General features: G+C 52.1%; 1 protein-coding gene across 2 annotated transcripts; it reads left to right on the forward strand.

Annotated features, from left to right (window-relative positions):
- The first annotated feature begins 4,433 nt into the window (after window positions 1–4,433).
- ZBP1 (Z-DNA binding protein 1) lies at window positions 4,434–17,160 on the forward strand. 2 transcript variants are annotated; one of them, XM_061126943.1, is made up of 8 exons: window positions 4,434–4,667; window positions 6,969–7,178; window positions 7,933–7,998; window positions 8,402–8,575; window positions 9,736–9,894; window positions 11,033–11,236; window positions 12,244–12,456; window positions 13,757–17,160. In XM_061126943.1, exons 1-8 carry the CDS (start codon window positions 4,634–4,636, stop codon window positions 13,906–13,908), a joined length of 1,212 nt encoding a protein of 403 aa, XP_060982926.1. In that variant the 5' UTR covers window positions 4,434–4,633; the 3' UTR covers window positions 13,909–17,160. The 2 variants fall into 2 exon arrangements, with proteins under 2 accessions (XP_060982926.1, XP_060982925.1); XM_061126942.1 differs by having other exon boundaries at window positions 4,435–4,667; window positions 9,733–9,894.
- The last annotated feature ends 860 nt before the right edge of the window (window positions 17,161–18,020 follow it).

An 18,020-nucleotide genomic window follows, 5' to 3' on the forward strand; every position in this document is an offset into this window, starting at 1 on the left:
TTTCTGCAGTCGAAATGGGAAGTGGAACCAGGAACCAGCAAGGGGAGGACTCACTTTCACCCCCCGCTCCCCACCGGCTCCAGCACCCAGCACGCAGTCTGGGATAAAGGAGGCCCAAGGAATTGCTTGGTGCAAAACCAGATGAGTGAATGGGACTGCTTTGTCACTCAGAGAGGAACAGATGGAGGTCACATTATGAAGACACAACAGTGCCTGCTCATGGAGCACACACTTTGCTCCCAGTGCTCTGCTGGGACCTTCCAGAGCACCATCTCAGGGAAGCTTGCAAAGACCCCTGGCACAGCTGCTACGATCCCCTTTCTCCAAGGGAGAAATCAAGGCTCAGAAAAGTAGTAAGGGGTTCAAGGCACAGAGCCAAGAGCTCAGGACCCCAGATCAGAATCCCAAGTCTGTCCAACTCCAGGAGACAATGATGGCCCAAGGAGCCTCCCTGACCTGTTCCTTGAAGGGCAGTGAATGGAGCCTGGGGAAGATGCCTTTAGGGGCAGAACCTTTGGAAGCTGCACAGAGAACCCACTGCCTCCCGTAGCCCCTGGTCTGATCTTTGTTCCTTGCCATAGTTTTCACCTTTTTTTCTACCATAGCTCTTGAGATCTTGTGTAATCTCTGTCTCCCTCTGGCCACCTCTGTTTCTCTGACCTTTGCCCCTGGACAAAGGCAATAATTACTGTCCCCCCTTGGTGCCTTCAGACCTTTCCACTCCCACCCCCTGAGGTGAATTCACAGAGGAACCATGATCATAACATTCAGGCTGCCTGGTAGAAAGGAGACTGGGTTTTGCCAACACAATGTGCAGCAAAAATATCTCTCTTTTAAAAGGGAGAAAGAGAGAGAAATTTAAAGACTCAAGATCAGTAACATGTAATTATCATCTGGTTGGGGCGGAGAGTTCTAATAGTTTCCAGAAAAACACAAGCAATGAAAAAGGTGTGTGCTTTTCAAGGCAAAAAAAGACCTGGGCTCCAGCAGGCAGTGGCGCCATTTTGAAACTCCTGTGGCCTTTGAGGTCCGTCCCAGGGAGAGTAGGGAGCCCCTAGCATCCTCTCCCCTTTTGTCTTCCACACTGGACGGGAGTCTCTGAGAATGTGGGAACCACCTGTGAACTCGGCCTCAGACCTGCTCTGCTGAAGCTCTGCTGAACAGATATACTTCAAAGCATAGAGGAGGTTTCCCTGCTCCTTTCTTGGGGGTGAAGAAAGCTTCAAAATGGCAGGGACAGCTAAGTATCTTCCAATATCTTATCCCCTATTTGGAAGTTAATCAATCTCCCAATTTTAGCTAGGTAGCATGATGGCCCAGAATAAAGACCTTCTTTCCCAGCCTCTCTCCTGGGCTCTGAGACTGAGGGATGTCAGGGGAATGTCTGTGCAACTCATGAGTGTTCTTAAAGGAGAGATACTTATTCTTCTTCTCTTGCTTCCTTCCTCCTGTAAGGAATGGAGTTGCAATGGCTGGAGCTTGAGCAGCCATCTTAGAACATAAAGCCCACAAATGGCAGAGCAACAAAATAGAAGGGGCCTGGGTCCCATCACTATAGTGTTGGGCTACCTACCAGACTGTTATAGGAGAAAGAAAGAAGTTTCTGTATAGTGTAAGTCACTGATATTTCAGCGAAAGACTATCCTTATAGTCAAAATAACCTTGAAAATCTCTTAAGTAGAGGAGAGGAAATGTAAGCTAATTAAAACTTTAAAAGTAAGAATCCCATTCAATGTGGTAAGATGTTCACAGCAGGTTCATGGTTCCCATGAATTCCAGGTGTACCACGGAATGCTAAGGAAGGTGGAACCCACCCACATTAAATTGTTTTTTTTCCTTCCTCTTTCTCACTTGCTTTTTTTTTTCACCTAGTGTCTAAACTTGGGCTTTCCTGGCATTCTCAGCTCACAAAGAATCTGCCTACAATGCAGGAGACCCCGGTTCAATTCCTGGGTCAGAAAGATCCCCTGGAGAAGGGATAGGCCAACCACTCTAGTATCCTTGGGCTTCCCTGGTGGCTCAGACAGTAAAGAATCCGCCTGCAGTGCAGGAGACCTGGGTTCGATCCCTGGGTTGGGAAGATCCTCTGGAGGACGGCGTGGCAACTCACGCCAGTATTCTTTCCTGGAGAATTCCATGGACAGAGGAGGCTGGCAGCCTACAGTCTATTGGGTTACAAAGAGTCAAACACGACTGAGCAATTAAGCACAGCAGTGTCTAAAGTTATGTTATGGAGCTCTATCAATCACATGGCATTTTCTAAATAATGCAAATTTTGTAAACACCTACTAAGTGTCAGATAAACATGCTTGTTCTTATCTGTTATTTCTGTTTTATAATTAAACCAAGGCTCAGAGAGGAAGTGACTCACTGTTAGGGAGAAGAAGGGTTGCAGCTCAGAGGTGGGTAATGGGGACACATGTGTATACAGACACGGACCAGAAGCAGTTGACCCTCAGAACAGACTCTAGTGTGACCTGCAAACCCACCAAGCACCCAGGTCTAGGCCCAAGTTGGAGTGTCCACACTAAGATCAACATGGCTGAGAAGCCAGAATATGGTCAGATGGAGTTGGGGTTATCCTAGAATGGGGGACGGGTGAGAGCCACCCCCTCTGAATTAGAGGAACTGGGCAAGGGGAGCCAGGACTCAGGTTGGTGAGCGGGCGCCACCTAGTGGCCAATCACGGAGTGGCGCCTCCTAGCCGCCCACAGTCACTCAGCCTGAGCCTGAGCCCAGAAGACACCTGACAATCTCTCCCAATACACCCAATTAACCCTCATTTAAAATTAACGTTGTCAACGCACATAGAGACACACGATTCTTCTTTTTACATTAAAAAGGAGCAGAAGCATCATTGCGGCTTCCTGTTTTTATTGAGTTGTCCAACACTTCACCTCTGGTTCAAGTGAAGTCCTCTAGGACTCTCAGCTCTCCTTCCCACTATGGGGACTTAATTGGTCTGAGAGTGGACAGGGCATCGGGATTTTTCCTGCTTGCTCTGCAAATGTTGCAGGGATAAACTAATTCTGGCTCCATGTTGGAACTGTTTCTTTAATTTCCTCTCTGTTGCTTTTGTTATTATAATCATACATAATGGCCTGCCTCAGAGAATCCTGCCCCCAGTCTGACTGTTAAACTCAAGTGCCTTTGTTCAGAACCCTGTCCACCTGTAGATGGCAGGAAGAAATGAACACATCCCCTGCCTGAGGCTTGCCATTCTAGGAGATGTTTGCAAGACTAATGGCCTTGTTACTTTGTTTCCTCATCTCCCTCCACCTCTGATCTGTGAAAGAATCTGGCATCCAGACCCCATAAGATGGTTATTTTAAGACAATAGTGTGTCATCTTCTTGGTCAGCTGGCTCTCCAAATAAAGTTGTATTTCTTGCCTCAACACCTCATCTCTGATTCATTGGCATCACTGTTGTGCAGTGAGCCAGTAGAACTTGGACTGGGGAACACAAAGACAACTTTGAGATAAGCCCTCGGGGCCCTTCCATGGTTGTACTTGTTCCCAAGTGCCTCCCTTTGTAGAAATGCTGGGGATAGTGTCCCCCTGGGAGCCCGGGACTGGCACCCACTCCTTGAGCCCTTGACCCTCTGGGCTGCCTCACACAAAGCCCTTCACCTCTGTTGGCCTCAGTTTCCCCTTCTGTCACCTGGACTGAGCAGTGTCTCTGAACTGTTTGGGGAGGTCAATGGCCCCTGTAAGAATTTTCAGAAGCGATGGGTCCTTTTCCCAGAACCAGGTCAGTGGGTGCCCAACTGTGCTCATAGCTGTAGAGGTGCCTGAATTAACCCTTTTAGTCCTCGCCACCACCTCTTGAGGTCACTCCTTTTATTAGCCCATCTCACAGATGAGAAAACTAAGACATAAATAGGTAAAATAACCTGCCCAAGATCCCACAGCCAGTAAATGGTGGGGCTGAGTTAGAACCTGAGCATCTCTGTGACCTTGGACAAGTGGCCTCATTGATCCAAGCCCCAGTTTCCTGAGAAAAGAGACCCTAACTAGACCCTAACCTGTAGATGAGTCAGGGGCATATGAGATTGGAAAGCATATGGAAGGTACTCATTAAAGAGAGTCCTCTTTTTTTTTTTAATTGGAGGATAATTGCTTTTCAATGTCGTGGTCTCTGCCATACATCAACACTGTCATCGGTTTGATATGCACACACATACGTGGTTTTGATGATCACAGGCATTCAGCCACCCACCTACCTGAATATCTTGGCCTGTGGCTGGGGGAGTCAAGGTAGACAGCAGTGGGAAACCCCCCAGCCCCAGAAGGAGCTCTGGTCTCCTCCATCTCAGCAGCTCCCTACCAATATCTAGTGGAAGGCCTGTGTCTTGCTCAATTCAACTTTCGATTTTGTTTCTCTCAAAAACCACACAAGGAAGTTTCATTTTCGTTTTCTCCAGAGACTGCCTAGGGCCCCATTTCCGGAGTGTGAACAGCTGACAGCTGACAGTTGTCCGGATGAAGCTGGAGTGTCTTCACAGCTGCTAGAGGCACCAGCCTGGCCCACAAGAGTACACCCAGCCTTGACCGGACCCACCTTCTGCAGGCCCCAGGGTCAGAGCCTGCTGCTGACTCCAAGTCTCCCAGGCTTCCTGCAGCTGCTGTCAGCATGGCTGAGCTCCCTGCCGACCTGGGAGACACAGGTACTTATTTCCTTCTAAGGACCCATGGGAGTGCCTGGGTGGGACTTAGCTTTTCTTCTAGTTCCTTTTCTTGGTTCAGATGACAACCGTGATAGGCTAATATCTGAAGGCACCACCGTAACAAGAAAGAAACTTAACTGATACTGAACAGAGCTGTTTTCTAGGGTCCCCACTGAAAGTGTGTGGGCTGGGGGCTGAGGCATTTTTTGTCTGTCTTTGTTCTGTGATACGTAACTATCTGAACCTCACCACGATCTGAAGTAGTCATGAATATCACCATTTCAAAGATGAGGAAATGGAGACCCAGAGAGGTCACACAGCTGGTAGGTGGCAGAGCTTTGGCTCAAACCCAGGAAAGTATGCTGTGTCGGCGGGGGAGGGGGGTGGGGGCTGGTGTGGTTAACTGGGAGAGGCCCAGGATCCCAGGCTGGTTGGTTCCCAGGTTCCTGTTGTACTTTCCCAAGCAGACACGTCAAGAGCGTTGGGTAACTGAATTTAACTTGTTCCCCAGCGGGTTTTCCTTTTACCTGACGTATCACTTACACCTCATCCCATTTTGCAATTTCTGGTTCACCAGCCAGAAGACTCAGTGGGTGAGGCCAGCCCAGCCTTCACTGCACGGACCCCATTTCCTCTTTGGGGTCAGGGGACTGCAGAAGAAGGAAGAGAGAGAGGCTCACCCAGGAGCAGGTTTTTCGGGAATCAAAAAACTTTTCAAGGCTAGGCAAAGCATCAGTGGGCTGAATGGGTATGACAGTTTCAGGGATAGTGTTTAGCAAGTGAAGGGTTGGGTGACCCCAGGGGTTTTAATGCATATCACCTGCCCCCAGAAGGATGCAAACATTCCACCCACAAGAGCAGGCCACAGTGCCCAGCGCAGAGCTGGAAAACAGGTCATTCCCTAGTGCTGCCCACTCGGAATCCAGGAAGAACCCAGAAGTCAAAGGGTTGGGCTGCTGCCCTGGAAGAGTAACCTGGTCTTCCCAAGAAAGGCCCTGCTTTGCATCCCCACGGGGTCCTGGGGGCAGACACTTTCCCTCCCAGCTCCATGCATTGCTGGCTCTACATCCAGCAGGTCCCTCACTCCCCGCAGGGCAGCTGGCTTGGGTTTATGGGAGCCTGCCTGGGAGGAGTAGGGGCCACTTGGAAAGTTCCTCCTTGAGCCTCGAGGAATCCTGCTTAGGACCATTAACTCTGGCAGAGGGGAGGTGGAAACAGAGGCCTTGGAGGAGTGCCCATCCCCTGCCCAGGTCATCTGAGCAGACACCTACCCAGTAGCGGACACTCATTCTTTCATCCAGTCCCTCCTCCATTCAAATGCTGTTAATATTTCCTGAGACCCTACTGTGTGCCTGGCCCATGGCTAGACACAGAACCACTACAGTGAACCTGTCAATCACAGCAGGGGATCCCTGGGGACACTCTGCAGGAGACCCACACAGGACCAGCTGCCCACCTGCTCAGGACACTCAGGACAGCCCCCCAGCATTGGAGTCTGAGTGAGAACTGACAGTGGACAGGTGGAACAGAGGACGAGCCCGCCTGAGAAAGGGAATGGCATGTGCAAAGGCCCTGGGGTGAGCGCAGCTGACAGGAATTCAAACAGGTTGGCACCTGAAGGGCAGTTGAGGATGGGTAAAAGTGAGGCTGGCAGAACCCGTTCCACTGGCGAAGGGGAAGGTGGACTGGAAGGAACCTGGAGCTGGTGGAACTGCTGTCATCGAGGGTATGCTGACAAGGAGTGGGGAGTGGAGGCAGAGAAAAGGAGAAGGGGTTGAGAGAGTCTGGAGCGGTACCACCAGGACTCCATGTTTGAGCATCAGGGTGAAACCTCCGTTTCTGAAGGCCTGCTGGGTTTCTGGCAGGGATGAACAGTGACATTGCCCCCTGTGGATGGTGAGCCCCGGGAGCAGATTCCACAGGGAGGGGTGGATGGGGGGTGGAGAGCACCAGGGACAGGCCTCACTCCCCCAACTCCTCTGCTCTGCCCTTACCCTCCTGCATCCTGCCGCCTCCTCTGCTCTGAGGACACCTGAGAGCTGACTGTTCCCACCTGTCCTCCAGTGCTCACACAGGCGGGGGACACTCGGAAGGCCTGGCAGCTCCTCTGGCCACCAGGCTGTCCGGCCCGGGTCATTTCTGAGCAGCCCATGCGCCCCTCCCTGAACAGAGACACTGATGGATGTCTGCTTTGACCTCTCTTCCTCCCTCTGCCCTGGACTCCTCTCCGGGGGAGTCCGCTGGCCCAGGCTGGGTCGTGGGTACCTCAGTTCTGCCTCTGCCCCTGTCTCCCTCTCCCAGACCTTGAGCAGAGGATTCTGGAGGTGCTGAGGGATGCTGGCTCCCCTGTGAAGACCGCTCAGCTGTTAAAGAAATGCCAAGTGCCCAAGAAGAAGCTCAACCAGGTTCTCCACAAGATGAAAGAGGAGTCTAAAGGAGTCACACTCGCAGGCCCTGCGACGTGGTGCTTGGGCGACAGCAGGACCAAAGAAGTGGTCCCCGCAGAGCGGGGTAACCTGTCACCGTGGGTCGGGGAGGTGGGGGTGCGGGACCCAGCATGAGTGGTCCTGGCAGTGGCCAAGCCCAGGGTTGGACCTGGGTTCAAGTGCAGGCTCTGCCCTTGAGGGTGCATGCCGTCTTCTCACTGCATCCTGATTTCTTTCTCTGGCCAATGGAGGCGAGAGGATTTGATGCAAAGGGCTAAGCCCATGCCAGCACATAGTAAATGCTCAGCAAAACTTTAATGATGATTATGACAGTACCAATGATACGATAATAATCGAACAGCCTTAGCATCACACGAGATCCACTTCTCTGGTTCTGCAGCCCATGGACCTAAATAGCTGACATGTGTCAAGTACTTACAAAAAGCCATTGCAGGACCAGGGTTGGGGGAGGGGGGCTGAAAGTGAAAGTGTTAGTCACTCAGTCGTGTCCAACTCTGCAACACCATGGACTGTAGCCCACCAGGCTCCCCTGTCCATGGAATTCTCCAGGCAAAAATACTGGAGTGGGTAGCTGTTCCCTTCTCGAGGGGATCTTCCCAACCTAGGGACTGAACCCAGGTCTCCCAAATTTACAGTCTGAGCCACCAGGGAAGCCCAGAAGCGGGTGGGGCAGGATTTGAAGCTAAGTTCCTTTAACTCTAGAATCCGAATCTGGAGATCCGTGTGCTGGGGCCTCTACAAAGCAGCCCACCTTTGTCTGGTAGAATCCACGTCCCCTCTCCTGTCCCTTCAGCCCCTGACCATCTTTCTTTCTCCAGCGGAGAGGCCCCAGCAAGACGCAGTTGCAGTTCCGAAGAAGCCTGGCTCAGAGCTCAGTGGACAGCGTAAGCATCCTGGTTTCGTTCAGCACCGGTTCCCTCTGTCTCCAGACTCTCACGGTCACTTAGGAAGCTACACGTGGCCAGGGACAACCACCCCACCCACTGAAAGGTCCCCACACTGAACACACAGTGTTCAGAGGCAAGGCTTTGTCTCTTGGGGAAAGAGACTAAGGGACTGAGAAATCATTTGTCTGATTAATGGTTAGCATTTGTTGTGCACCTAGCATGGGCAGGCACTGTTCAGAGCCCCTGATGAGAATTCCCAACTCCCAGAACAACCTCTGTGGTGCAGTATTATTAATGTGTCCATTTCACAGATGAGGAAGATGGGCACAGGGGCTGGTAAGCAGGGGAGCAGATCCAGCCCTCCAGGGTCCTGTTTAACCACTGGCCTCTCGCCTCCCAGAGGAAGAGATCTATCAGTTTTTGGAAGCCCACGGGCCCCATAAAGCCCTGATGATCGCCAAGGCCCTGGGGATGAAGACAGCAAAGGAAGTCAACCCAGACTTGTATGCGATGAGGGACAAGCACCTCTTGGACTTTGACCAGAAATCAAACTCTTGGACAATTTATCGATCAGGTAGGCCCTTACTCTGAACAGGGCAGAGGGCAGAGCTGTGAAGAGAAATTGTAACACTCAAGCCCTGGTCCTTGCTGGGCTCCTACTAAGTACTCTGGATGCCAAACCTTGTCAGAAGCTGGAGTCTTGCTGACCTGTCTCTGACAGGGGATTCCAGGAGGGAGGGGAATGCTGGCAGGAGTAACCAGGGAGGGCTTCCTGGAGGTGGGGTCCATCCCTGACTGTATCAGCCCTGAGACACAGGTCTCAATCTGAGTTTGCTAACAGTTTTCTGTAAGCACTTTGCCCAACTTGGAGTTGTAAAGTTGCTGAAGGAGTCAGCTAGGCTGGGCTTACATACCCACAGGTGGAGTCCCAGAACTGACTCAGGCATTATAAACAGCAGGCCCAAGGCCTAGAGCCTCCAATACTTTTAGGGGGTCACCAAATGCTCCAATTTCTCTTTAAATTGGAAGAAAAAAATGGATATCATAGTAAGAATGAATATCTAATAATGATTTCAGCTGAGATTATATTTGTCTTTACCCCAACACAGTCATAAAATGCCATTTTAAATAGTTTTTACGGAGTTGGGGGCTCACAAAGACACAAGAGCCAAGGGCCCACGAAGTTGGGAATATGGCCCTTTGTGTGGAGCCCATGTGGAGCTGATACCCCTGCTTATGGCACCAAAGGAGGGCCTCAGCATCTTAAATGCTGGACGTTAAACAGTGGTCACTACTCCAAATTCTTTAAAATGCCTTGTGAACCAAACAAAGCTTTCCCCATGGTTAGAAGCAGCCCGTGGACAGCTCCCTAAAAGGAGCGAGGAAAGGTCCCTAAAGGAAAGCAGAGGTTAGGACTGTGGTTTCCTCGCAGTGGGAGGGGGCAGAGGGTGCAAGCAGCGAGGCACCTGCCGCCCTCCCTCGGAGGCAGAGGACACACGGGTAGGGTGGCCTGCAGGGCAAAGTACAAGTTTACCTGCAGCATTTGGTAAACACTCTGGCTCCTGGGGCCCACCTGGGCCTACTGACTCAGAACCCCAGGGTGGGCCCCCAGGAATTCATGTTTTAACCAGCCCCCACCCCGCCCAGGAGATTCTGGTGCTGTGGACTAGTATTTGGAACTTCCAACCCCTTGAGAGGCACAAAGGGATTGAGCAGAATATTATTTTGCAGAAGGTTCTAGAAATCAGTCCACCCCAGTTATTTACCAGCACAATCCAGTCAACATGATCTGTCAGAAGGGACCAAACAGCCACATTTCCATCCAGCACTGTGAAGATATCCAGATTGGACACGGGAATCTCCTAGTGAGACAAATGGGCTCTGGGGAAAACGGTGAGTCCTCTGAGATGCCTAGGAGAGGGGACCTGTCCATCTGGGTGGGGTAAAGAGTGGGGGTGGGGGGACGTTTCTCCAGGGAGAAAGGGCAGCTATCAGATTTCCAAGGTCCTTTCTGGCTTTCCCAAAAATGAGGCTGTCTCTCCTTGTGCCTGGATCAAACCCCTCCTGCATTCCTTTTACCCTGCCATCTTTTGCCACATTTTCTACAAGAAATAACTTCATTCATTCTCTCTCACTAAGATGTCACAAGGTGTCATTGTAACATTGTGTTTGTTCCAAGACACTATTTCTTCCCTCATGTTAACATTTCATAAACTGGGATCCCTCTTACTGGGTGCATCTTAGCTTTGATGAAATAACAGGAAGCAAATGAGTGCCTCCTCCACGCCAGGCACTGTGGGGAGAGGGGACAGGGCCACCTCTCAGTCCAGCTATGAGACATGAGTGAATGCATTGACCCCAAATTTGGGACACCCCCTGTGACCCTCGAGAGAGCCCTACCCCGCTCTGGGCCACAGTTTCCCTAATTGTGAAAGGAAGAACTTTGTTCTAGAATCTAAATCAACCTTTCACCACCTTCAGTCCTCTGAGCTCCACCTCCATAATTTTGGCTGAGTCCCTGGCTGACTGTTTACTCAGTGTTGCTAAATGGTTTACCTTTTACTCTACTCAAATTCATTTTAAAGTAAACTTTTACAGCATTACCTTGAAAACCGCAAAGGTCACCATGAAAAGAAATGCTGAGAAAATAAAACAATGCCAGAGTCTCAGAGGGCTCTGGGTCAACACCAAGTTAACCCCCAAGGAGACTTTTTCCCAATGGGCCCAGAGGGGTGAGAATGGCTGGGAAACAGAGGGCATGCTCAGTATTTGGGTCTGCAATGCCCCATTGACACCCCAGGCATCCCAGTTATAAAACCCTGGAAACCCACGCTAATTGTTCTGCCGATCCTCCTGCTCTTCAATCCAGAGCCTAAAGTAGTCACTCCCAGTCTGCTGGTGTCCAGAAAGAATTCAGAGTCCTGTCTCCTCTGTCTGGCTAGGATTTATCTGTGTGCGTGGTGAGGAGGGGATGGGAAGAGCAGTATCAGAGGGTGGGGGTTAAGGGTCATGTTTCCATGTCCTCTACCAGGCTCCACGGCTCCCTGCTGCCTCTCTCCAATGGCTCCTGCTGATCCCTCAACTCTGGATTCCCTGGCTGGATCCTGGGGGCCCCAGGACATCCGGATGGAGAAGTCTGTGCTCAGGCGAGTTCAGATGGGACACGGCAATGAGATGAGACTTCACAGCAACCCAGCCAAGGGCTCTGCCCGCGGTGGCTGTGACAGTCCCCCAGGTAATGCGACAGTGGGCTGCCATCCTGCCCCCACCCCACTCCATCTGGCCTCCTCAATACATGGGACTTGAGCCAGTCCTTGTGGGGAGAAATTCTTTCCCATCCCACCAGGAGGCTGTCCACAGAGTAGAGCAAGGGGGTCTGGCAGAGTTAGCACGAGGGTTCCCATTCCTACTACCCACCTAGGAAACCTCGATGTTCTCATCTCTACAATGGGCAGGCATCATTTCCTGGGTCAGATGAAGCAGAGACAAAGGAGATGGCTGGACTGGAAAGGCATCTAAGGAGCCACCTAGGTGCTGTTGACCAGAGGGCTGAGGCTATGTCCTCCCTGGCACTGAGCATCCAGAGACAGGCTGGAGGAGAGGCAGCAGAGAGGCCTGGGAGAGGAGGAGCCCTGGGGATGCCAGGGTACAATGTCCAGAGGAGAAGAGGCTGTGAGATCAAGGGAGGGTCACGGGGTCTGGCAGCAAGGGATCTGCAGTGACCTGAAGGGACAGAAGGAGCGAGGGCAGTGGAAGGAGGTGAGACAGAGTGTGGACAGCTCTCTTCTGAAGTTTGGCAGGGGAGGCAGCAGCAAGATGGCAGGAGCTGGGGACTGGACCGGGGCCATGTGAAGATTCTAAGTGGAGATGGAGATGGTGTTCCAGAGCTGCCAGAAGGCAGCCACAGAGAGACAGGGAGCAGGGGTCCGCGGGGGCAGTGGGTGAGTCCCCGGGGAGGCACAGAGGACCAGGTCAGCGGGGATGGGCAGCAGGAAGAGGGGAACTCAAGCTGGCAGACCCAGGGGCCGAGAGAGCTGGCAGCCCAGGCACGTGAAAGGAACATGCAGAGATACCACGTGAGGCCACGTATCTGCCAACGATAGAGCAGAGCATGGACCACTGCAGGGAGGTTCCAGGAGGATGGTCAGCCATGGAGGACCTGGGAGCCAGGTTGGAGGTCAGGCCTGCTGTCCAGCTGCTCACACTTCCCTCCCCAAATCCCTTTCTATGACCGACCTGCAGCCTCTGTCCTGGGTACCAGCCCAGAAGCTTCCATCGAAATTCAAATCCCTGAACCAGGACCTCAGTCTGAAGGGGTCACGTCCCAGAGAGTCCACATTCGCTCCTGCTTCCTCGAGGACACCACCGTCGGCAACAGCAACAGGATGATGGCCCACCCAGGGGCAGCTGATGTCAAGGGAGTCAAAAAGCCTAGGGAGCCCGGAGGGGACGTAGGTGAGCCTGGGGCGGGGTGGGGGGCAGGGCAGGGCCCCCATGCTCTCTCTCTCATTCACTCAATAGTCATGAATCTCCCGTTTCCTGGAGTCTGGGAAGCAGGAGAGTCATGGCAGAAGTAGAGTCCACCTAACCCATACTCAGCTGGCAGCCTCTGCTTCCCCATCTATAAGTTGAGGGTTAGAGGAGCCCATGGCCCCCGGGCTGTGGGGAGGATTGGCTACACCCCGTTCACTGCTGCGACACCTGGACCAGACCAGTGACATGTCTGTGGGGCCCAGTGAGACAAGAAAAAGCAAGGCTTCTTATTCAAAACTTAGGAAGAATTTCAAGACAAAGACAGGAGAGCAGTAAGCTGAACGCAGGCCCATCTGCAGGGCCTGTGTGACCACCCAAGCCACATACCATGAGGCTGGGCTGCCTTGGAACCTTCTGGAACACGATCCCTCCTCTATTCTTAGAAACCCAGCTCACTAATTCTTCCCCACCAATAATGCTGTAGCCACCTTATGCTTCTTCCACGTCTTTAATTGTTAGGAAGAAGTCGTTCATTCATTCATTCTCCCACTTTGGCCCCACTCCTGCACTCAAACCCTCCCATCCCTGGAGATACAGCTAAGAGCACAAAGAGACAAATACACCCCATTCATGAGATCAGAGTCCAGTAGTGACTAGAGACTAGCCTTTTGAGACTAGCACTAAAAAGAACTATTAAAGGGGAGGCGGCAGGTAGGCAGTGTTGTGACCTAGTAGACGTGCCTTAGCCAGGCCGACAGAGAAGCTCAGGATGAGGTGGCATCTGAGACCAGGCCTACAGGAAGGGAGGAACCGGACAAGCACAGATGTGGGAAGAGCGCTGCAGGTAGAGGGAACAGCAAGTGCGAAGGCCCTGAGATGGGAACAAGGTCCAGAACCACACACATGAGCCCAGGGAGCAGAGGGATGTGATCCAATGGGCAAGGCTGGGTCTCTCCCTGCTGGGAAGCCCAGGAAAAAGGTCTGGGTCATATCTGAAGTGAGCTGGGAAGGCCTTGGGGGCTGGAGCAGGGGGCAACATGAAGTGGGGCACAATTTAAAAGTCTGACCAAAGATAATCTGGAATCAAAGGGGGCGGAGGAAGTGGGAGCACTGGTCTGGGGGAGAAAGGATAGGGCTTCGCAGATGGCAACATGAGGTCACCCACCCGTGAAGCCTGCACCCCAGGCAGCGGCTTCATCACCCATGGACCAGGTCACTTTGGTTGATCAGTTGTTCATGGGGAGGTGGCTGACATGTTCCTGGGGTCCCCTCTCTTCCCCAGAGCCTCCCCACCGAGACGCACCATTCAAAAGCGAGGTCCCTCCTGTTGGCAGTCAGGCCGACCCCGTCAGCACTGAGACGCTCATCTCAGAAGAGCTGGCAGCTATGACCCTTGAGAAGCATGACTCTGAAAGCACAGAAGACACCTGCTGAGTGATGGAACTGCAGAGCCCATGTCCCCGGGGGGTGGGACTCAGAGCAAACAGCCTGCAGGCAGACTCACACAGAAAGAGTCTGGGGGCGGGTGAGCTCTCTGCTGCCATAAATGTCACTTTTTACCTTCTTGCTTCCGGACACATGACCAGTGTGGGTCAGCATTTGGGCTGGACCCGACGTGGGGTGAAGGCAGCATCGCGGCAGTCCAAGTGCAGCTTGGAATAGAATTTCCAGACACAGAGTTCTGCAGAAAGTACTGTCTATTAAGAAGAGACAGCAGAAATAAAGTGGGCACTGCGATCACAGTGGGCCGACAAGTCCCGACAGGCCTGGGCAGCTGCTGTCCCAGTGCCGTCCCCTCCCTGTGTTGTGGCCGGGTTTGTCCTGCCCTGGCTGGGGCTGCTGGCTCGATGGCTGCTCTGCTTCCTGTCACCAGGCCCAGTTCTTCCAGCCACCCCTGCCCCTACCATCCATCCCCGCTGTGTGACCCCTCAGCCTGATGAGCAGAGACTGCTCTGCTTGGGGCCACGAGGTGGGGGGCAGAAGGCACGACTGGCACCCACAGCGTGTGGACAGGAAGAGAAGCCAGGGGGCAGACACTAGGGTCTGGAAGCTGGACTTGGCCTGGACAGTGCTGGCTCCGCTCCCCACGGGGCCCCCTCTGGCTGCTGAGATGTCTGCGAGCCGTGCTGGAGGGGGCATCTGGGCAGGACAAAGCTGGATGTCCAGCCGGGGAGGGCAGGGACAGGGTCCGATCATGCCTGAGGACTGGTGGTGGGGCGTGGGCTGGGCTGGGCTGGAGGCGCCCTGTGACACATAGTGCTTTTCCCGTGTACTCTGTGTGTATCTGGGCTGTGCCTGGGGTTTCACAGATAAAGTCGTGTGGCAGCAGTAGGGAAAAAAAAAATGGACTTGCCTGGACGGTGCTGGCTTCCCACCCCGTGGGGCCTCCTTCGGCTGCTGAGAAGGGTAGCCGTTCCCTTCTCCGGGGTATCTTTCCAACCCAGGGATCGAATCCAGGTCTCCCACATTGCAGGCAGATTCTTTACCAGCTAAGCCACAATGGAAGCCAAAGAATATTGCAGTGGGTAGCGTATCCTCTCTCCAGAGGATCTTCCTGACCCAGGAATTGAACCGGGGTCTCCTGCATTGCCAGCGGATTCTTTACCAGCTGAGCCCTATTGAGAACAAAGAGCAGAGATAAAGTGGCCGCTGGCAGCAGGCCGACAACTCCCGACAGGCCAGGGAGAGCTGACAGTTTTTGTGGGTTAATAGCCGATTTTTATAGCCTCAAGACAAAGAAAATTCCTGCTGGATGGTTTTCACCAGGTGATTGCTTGGGATACTATAGGGTATTTACTGCAGTGGGTATTTTTGCCTAGCTGGTAGTCAGGAAATTTGTTAATGATGATCGGAGACTTTCCGCAAAGTTACAAAGGGACTCAGTCAGCTTCTGAGGTGACCTTGGTTCTGGGCCCCACTTCTGTGGCCTTGGGGGCAGGACTCAACAGACAGGGCCTCTGGTGGCCAGGAGCAGCCTGCCAGGGGGCGCCTTCCTGGGTCCACTGAACATCAGAACCACCCACTCTGCTCTTCGTGTAAGACTTGACTTCCTCAAGGCCTATCGTGGCCCCCTGATGGTTTTACCAACTCACCTTTCTAGAACCTTCCCACCTTGACCTTGAAGGCTAGGGATGGGTCAGTCCCTAATGTTACCAGAAAAGGGTAAACTCCCAGATCATCGACTCAATGGGCATGAATTTGGGTAAACTCCGGGAGAGAGTGAAGGACAGGGAAACCTGATGTGCTGCAGTCCATGGGGTTGCAAAGAGTCAGACACGACTGAGTGACTGAACAAGACAGATGAGAACCTCAGAAGCCAGTTGCATCTTCCCCAGCACCAGCCGGTGAACTCACTAGGCACAGAGGCCCTGTCTTTTCGCTCTTGAACTTCCAATAGATGCTAGACAGGCCCCCGCCTCCCACCACACTGACCGTTTCCTGCGTACCACACCCTTGGGCTGCAGAGACAGGAAGACCAAGCCCCTGCTCTTGGGGAGCAGTTCACAGTCAGCAGGAGAGGCAGCCCAGGCCTGGGCAGTGAGTCCTGAGCAGGAATGACCATGTAGAATAAAGGGGGTGCAGAAGAGGGTCCCAGACACCATCTGCAGGGCTAGGAGGCTTTGAAGGAGATAGCTCTGGAACTCATTCTTCAGCACCTGGCAGAAGGAGGGGGTTGGGAAGGGAATGATGTTCTAGGCAAGGGCTCAGCCTGAGCAAAGATACGATGCTCAGAACAAGACAACTTAGAGCAGCACAGCAGTGTGAGTGTTGCTGAAAAACCCAATGCAAAGAAAACACAACTGGAAGATCAGCTGGAGAGGAATCTGGACTTGATGCTGAGCTCTGGACAAGCACTGCTCCACCTGCACAAACATTCAGAGAGAACAAGGAAGTTGGCTTCATTACAAGGAAGGCAGGGTTTTGTCTGGTGATCTGGGGCCCCCAAATCATTCCTGCCTGGGATAACCAGTTTGCAAACATGCCACCAGGATGTCAGGGCCATGAAATCAGGTTTGGGGCCTTGCTTCTGGCATTGTCTTCCCTCTGCAGTGAGCTAAAAACTAAGTGCTTGCCTCAAAGTTTGCCCGGCGTCTGTGGTTAACCAGGCCTGTATCGGCGGGTGATCAAAATCATCTCAGAGGTCAACCTCAGCTCCCACCTGCAGCCCAAGTCAGAGCACTCAATTTTCCTGCAAGATTTCACCTCTCTGTGTGATTAATTTGTCGTAAACACGCTGACAGAGCATTGTTGGCAGTTAATTGGGGCTGGAGGTGAAGGTCAAAGCTGGTCTCTTCAGGAACGAAATTAACTAGCTACCATTAATGCAAAGAATGATTAAGTCCATCTATCCCCCAGCCTTTTGCTCTCACTAGCTCACCCATCGCCCCAGCTTCTGCAATGATTCGTGTGCACACAGAACTTGAAGCCTCTGGAGTGGGATAGGGTGGGGGTTGGGATGGGGAAGGAAGAATTTCCTACTTGAGTTAAAAGTGATTTTCCAAAATCACCATGACCTGCTCACACACAATTCTATTTTCCTTCTTTGTAAAAAAATGTTATTAGTGTTGATTTACAATGTCGTTTTAGTTTCTGTTGTACAGCAAAGTGAATCAGTTACACATAAACACATATCCACTCTTTTTTAGATTATTTTCCAATATAGGCCATTAAAATATATTGAGCAGAGTTCCCTGTGCTATACAGTGGGTCCTTTTTAGTTATCTATTTTATGTATAGTGCCGTTTATATGTAAATCTCAGCCTCCCAATTCATTTCTTCCCCACCCTCCTTACTCCCTGGTAACCATTAGCTTGTTTTCTACATTTGTAACTCTACTTCTGTTCTGTGGATAAGTTCATTTGTTCCCTTCTTTTAGATCACAAGTGTAAGCGATGTTACATATTTGTCTTTTTCTCTTTCTTATTTCACTCAGTATGAGAAACTCTAGGTCCATCCATGTTACTGCAAGTGGCATTATTTTGCTGAGTAATATCCCATTGCATACATGGCTAAGTAATATTCCATCGTGCATATGTACCATATCTTCTGTATCCATTCCCATGTCAGTGGACATTTACGCTGCACCTAGGTCTTGGCTACTGTAAACAGTGCTGCAATGAACGTTAGGGTGCATGTATCCTTTCCGATCTTGTTTTTCTCCAGATATGTGCCCAGGAGTGGGATCGTGGGGTCGAAAGGTAGCTCTAGTTTTAGTTTTGAAAGGAAATGGCAGTTATGTGTCGTGGTCGGCGCAGGGGTGGCTACTCACCTGGACACTTGGTTGTCTCGGGCAGGGGGAGCAGGTTCCCATTGCTGCTGTAACAAACGGCCGCATGTGAGGGGTTTAAAACAACACAAACTCAGCATCAGGTCCTGGAGGCAGACTGGGTGAAAGTCATGGTGTGAGCAAAGCCGGTTCCTCCGGAGATTCCGCAGATACCCGTTCTCTTGCCTCTCCCAGCTTCCAGGGGCACCTGCTCTCCTGGCTCACGGCCCCTCCCTCTATCCTCAGATTGAGCAGCATCATGTCTTCCATTTGCTGCCCT

Source organism: Dama dama, chromosome 23, assembly GCF_033118175.1.
Source record: "Dama dama isolate Ldn47 chromosome 23, ASM3311817v1, whole genome shotgun sequence".
NCBI lineage: Eukaryota > Metazoa > Chordata > Mammalia > Artiodactyla > Cervidae > Dama > Dama dama.

Excerpts from the sequence above, each read along its gene's own strand:
- ZBP1 (XM_061126942.1), top strand. The coding sequence starts at position 4,634 with ATGGCTGAGCTCCCTGCCGACCTGGGAGACACAG. Across the intron at positions 7,999-8,401 it reads CTCAGAGCTCAGTGGACAGC|AGGAAGAGATCTATCAGTTT; the intron begins GTAAGCATCCTG and ends CTCGCCTCCCAG. Across the intron at positions 9,895-11,032 it reads AATGGGCTCTGGGGAAAACG|GCTCCACGGCTCCCTGCTGC; the intron begins GTGAGTCCTCTG and ends GTCCTCTACCAG.